The following is a 5,108-nucleotide window of genomic DNA, read 5'->3' as shown; positions in this document are numbered from 1 at the left end:
TGTGTGTGTGTGTGTGTCTGTGTGTGTGTTTAAGAGTGTGAATGTGTTTCTCTGTGTCTGTGTACTATGTGTGTGTGTGTATTCTGTATGTGTGTGTGTGTGCGTGTGTATGTATGCGTGTGTGTGTTTGTGTGTGTGTATGTGTGTGTGAGTGTGTGTTTGTGTGTGTGTATGTGTGTGTGTGAGTGTGTGTGTGTGTGTGTGTGTGTATGTGTGTGTGTGTGTGTGTGTGTGTGTTTGCGAATGCAGCACAACGTCCTAAATTTTAAAGATCAAACAGAAAGTCCTCGGCATTGGTGACAAAAAGGTTTTCCATTTTCTTTGGCAGTTCCAGAAGTTCCAGAAGACTATCAACTAAATGTACAGTTAGCTGTAGTTATGGATGACAGCGAAATGAACGAAGTGTCTCTGAAAATAGCAGTGAAGCAAAAAGTAAGTATGAATGATTATATTACATAATACAATTGGATTGAAAGGTAAGTGCGAGTATTTACGGTAAGCCCAAAGGTAAAGTGAACACTGACATAAGGATGTGTTTATAATATGCTATTAATAAGCTTTATAATGATATCTGTCACGACGCGGGGGAATCAGGCGCTCGTCAGTGTTTGTGAATGTGGAGATATGGGTATCATCTTAAAACTTGTTCATTTATCTCGCATATGAAGAAACAAAACACCAATCTCTCTTGAGAAGAAGTTAAGGTATTTGTCACTGAAAGATGTACGTTTACTTGGTTTCAGTCGAAAAAATAGCGAGAAAATGGCTGCCAAAGCTTGGTAACTTCAATAGCTAAAGAGTCATTGAAAACTTCACAATTGCATATTTTGAGCTTTTAGTCATTTTTTTCTCAATTTAATTCACATGGAAATCTGTTCTTATTTGGACATAAAAGAGATGAACCCCCCCCCCCCCAAAAAAAATGTGATTAAATTTGCGAAACTTGTGACAAAATGCCTGTTTCTCCAATTTTGTTATTTTGACAAAGCGCGTGATTTCACCACGATGCCTCACATATGTATTCTTACGGGTAAAGCCATATGCAATTACGCCTTTGCTATATAATAAAGGTATACACATTTATTTATGTAAGTACCAACACTCTACATCATTGAACGTTCTATTTTTCATTTTCCATTTGTTCTAATATGTTTTGAGTCAGACAATGGAATACGCATGTTTTACCCGCTTGTATCGTGATTGAAACCAATTAAAGTTCTATCTGCTTAATCAAAATGGAAAGATTATTCAGAGTCGATATCAAGATATTCAAAGAATTGCATTCGAAAAAAAAACGAGTTATGTTTTGAAAATCAATTTGATTTTTTACGTACAATTTTTCAAAACTAGCTACTGGGTAGATGGAAATTTGCAATTCTGGGGTACAGATATGCGTGATTTCAACAATATCTAACACAGTCACAATTCCGCGAGACGTTTTCTTTGACCGTGTGATATCAAGAAGAACAGGGAACTGCCGCACGCCCCACTTCTCGGGTTTATATCCACATGATTTTTTAAATTTATTTAGTTGGGTTTGTTTGTTTTTTGCTTGTTGGTTTTTTTAAAAGATAATAATTATATATCATATTCGCGCAGAAGTTCGTGTAGGACTAAAGAATGAAATAAGACCAAAACTCTCACATAAGTCATTGAATAAAAGGTTAAAGTATAATTTTTTAAAAATGTAAAGCAGTGCGTAAAGGGGAAAGGGAGTATAATTATTTCATGCATATTATATTATGGTACGAATTACATTAAGGAAATTAAAATTTCTTTTCTTTATCTATACTTTGTTGTTGAATTTCTGTCTTATCCTTCTTCAAAGACCAATAACTCTTTTGCTATTTAACCTAGCCAAACGACATTCGGCACTCATGATCATTCTTTTTCTGCCTACATGGCAGAATAAGAATTGGTCAATGTCTCCCCCTTATCTAACGGGGATAATTTTATTCACACTGAACTTTGCAAATTCCATACCAGTGGCTGCTCGGTATTGCATGTGACCTCTTCTAGCTTGATTCACTGCTACAAAACGTCTACTCATTGACTAAATTAATGACCTAACGGATGCCTGAGAAATTCCTTGCATATCCTTCTGAAGTGCAGCCTTCAGTTCCAGACAAGCTTGCATGGGATATGGCCAAATTTCGAAGTCTCAAAGTCATCTTACAGATTGTTGGTTTAAGGCCTGTTCATCCTGCAGACCAGTCCAGACGTTTATTTTATGAGCTTTGAAGGAGTTTTGACTGGTAATGGCCGGCTGGGGGTTGGGAGTTGTCTTGTGGGCGCATTCAATCATTCTTGCCATGTGGAGAAGGACGCGGCGATTAAGAACTTCACCACAATACCGTCGTCCTTTGAGATTGCTTTGGATAGTGACCAAATGTGTATGATGAAGAACTGAGATTCCTCCCTACACCATCACACTTCCACCATCGAATCGGTACACGTGGCGAATGTTGGCTTTATAATTTCTCTTGCCTCTTCTTTTAAACATGTTTTCCCTTTCATCAATTTTTCCATCAAAACCTTGACCATTGCCGTAGAGAACACTATACTAACGTTTTTGGTTCCATCGCCAATGTTGTCGCTCCCAAAGTAGGCAGTTTTTTTTTCCGATAATGCGTAGTTAAATGGCTCCATACAAAGGGAGATAATAACGTAGTCCATGATTGTGTAAACGTCTACTAATGGTGTTTTAAGACAACCCCAAGTACATGGCTGTCTCTGCACGTAGTTACTGACAGGTGTGTTGACATTAACCCAATTCAGATGTCGAGTTGTTTCCCTTGATAGACGACGTCTAAGTCTGCCTTTGACAATTGCAATGAATTTTAAACGCTTGTTCAAGTGATCGGTGGTTCTCCTGCACATATGATTTACGGGTCTTGTAATGGCAGAGAGCGCCATTCATGAATGTATCATACTCACAGGGCGTTCACGTTGTTACATTAAAAAAATTTCAGTTTGTAATGTTGAAAACACCTGAACATATTATGCATGACACCCTCCCTGTCCCCCCCTCCCCCCTCCCCCGTAAAAAAATACTGGTTTGTAGAGTGTGTAAGATGTGTTTACACATTGTCTGTGATTCAAAGCAAATTTTACGTGTAGGATACCTTGGTATTAACGTACCATGGTCGTTCAAAAAGTTTTGCATCCTCTCCCATAATTCTAAACTATCCCATAGATCTTCATGAAATTTGTACACAATTGGCTTTCAATATGTATACTTTAAACCCCCTCAAAAACAGAATTATACTATGATGTCACACCTTTATGCTATTGCTGTTTACATGGCGTCCGGCAAACCTATGAATGTGCGCTTAAATCAAAGAGCTGTTATTGAGTTCCTTACTGCAGATGGAGCTGCACCCTTTGATATTCATAAGCGAATGAAACTTGTCTATATTGATTCATGTGAAGCATGGGTAGATGTAAGTACTGGTCTAAGATGGACAGAGGAGCTCGTGTAACCAGTCCAGCAGAGCAAGATTTGCATGACCAAGCTCGTTGTGGTCGTCCCAACTCTGCCAGTGATGTTCAACACCAGGAGAGAGTGGATGAGATCATCCAAGCAAACCGGCGGATCAAAGTAAGAGATGTCAGTGAAATGCTATGGATTTATGTTGGGAGTGCTCAGTATATTATTCATGATGTGCTGGGTTACAGAAAAGTGTGCGCACGGTGCTGAAATTGAAACGAAGTCAAGTTAGTGATGAACTCCTGGCTCGTTATACTGATGAAGGTGAGGTTTTCTTACGCCGTATAGTTACTGGAGACGAGACTTGGGTACACCATAATGACCTGATTCTGAAGAAAATGAAGATAATTCTTAACGAAAGGAGCAACCCTCAGTTTGGCCAAGTTTTGACCAAGCTACGCAGATCGAGGTGTTTGCTGATTTTTGAAGATCAACCAGTTCTTTGTCTAAAACTAGCAATGAGAAACTTGAGAAAGTCTTTATTCTCGACGTAAATTACCTTTAAAAACTTGAGGTTGGGTTCAAATAGAGTGAATTTCCACAATAATTGTATTTTTTTTCTCCAAAATATCATTTTTTTTCTTGCAGTTTTTCCCCAACTCCTTCCTTATTTTTTTTATACTTTTGGTATGAAACTGTGAAGAAACATAGACGGAAAGGCTGCCATCAATGGAACAGGGTCATATTTGCGAGAAAAAAACAACACTTTCCACCTTCAACCAACATTTAAGAAAAGGTTGATAAAATATACATTTGGAAATTTTTTATCTTGTTTTCGTTTTACTACTGTAGAAAATAAACTCGCTGTTACGTTGACAGGTACTGGAACAGATATACTCTCAGCAAATTGGGTCGAAACTTGTCAAATTTTGTCAGCAAATAAAAAAGCCTCTGGAATTTGAAACGCATTATTTATTTTGAAAATGACAGCCGTTTCCATAGCGACCGCTGTAATTGTGCAAACATTAAAAGTACTCTTCAATATAATATTTGTTATGTTTAACTTATTACTTAGATTTGATCTCGGTCATCTAACATAGAAAATAAAACTTGAGGGTCGCTCCTCTCGTTAATTATGATGAACGTATGAACATTTCAGATGCTGGGTGCACTCCAAGACGTGGAGACATTAGTTACAGTAAACGTCACAGACATCAGGTGGGTCCAAATTATGTTTACCTTACTTAATAAGAGCTTTTACGCCTCCATCGACACTCTTTTGATAATTTAGGAAACAGGATTTCAATCTGGATACGCGGAATACTACGTTTCAACAGAAGTACAGAGATATTCGATTAAACATAAAATCGTCCTCATACAGGAATCGAACTCAGATCTTATGCATGTGACTGCAAGGCGTCTGACCGAAAATACATCAAGAGGGTCAAAAGAAATCCTATAAAACATTCGTTTTGATGAACAGATTTTCGATTCCAACCAAAGTACATATTGTTTTATGTATTCACCTTTCAATTCTTTATTTGTCTCGTGAAGAAATACTGTAACGTAAATGTTGCCCACATTCTATTCCTCTATTGTTTTGTAGATAGATAAATAGATGGATAGATAGATAGATAGATAGATAGATAGATAGATAGATAGATAGATAGATAGATAA

The 5,108-nt window shown here is 37.5% G+C and overlaps 1 protein-coding gene across 1 annotated transcript in view; it reads left to right on the top strand.

Moving 5' to 3' along the window:
• Positions 1–5,108, top strand: part of LOC101845100 — a gene marked incomplete in the record, with an annotated part of 33,718 nt that overhangs the window by 17,887 nt on the left and 10,723 nt on the right. The window contains 2 exon segments of the mRNA XM_005099653.3: positions 329–432; positions 4,590–4,648. Coding sequence (XP_005099710.2) covers positions 329–432; positions 4,590–4,648 — 163 coding nt within the window.

This window comes from Aplysia californica, unplaced genomic scaffold (assembly GCF_000002075.1).
Source record: "Aplysia californica isolate F4 #8 unplaced genomic scaffold, AplCal3.0 scaffold00221, whole genome shotgun sequence".
Lineage (NCBI taxonomy): Eukaryota > Metazoa > Mollusca > Gastropoda > Aplysiida > Aplysiidae > Aplysia > Aplysia californica.
This window is presented reverse-complemented; position numbering and strand designations above follow the sequence as displayed.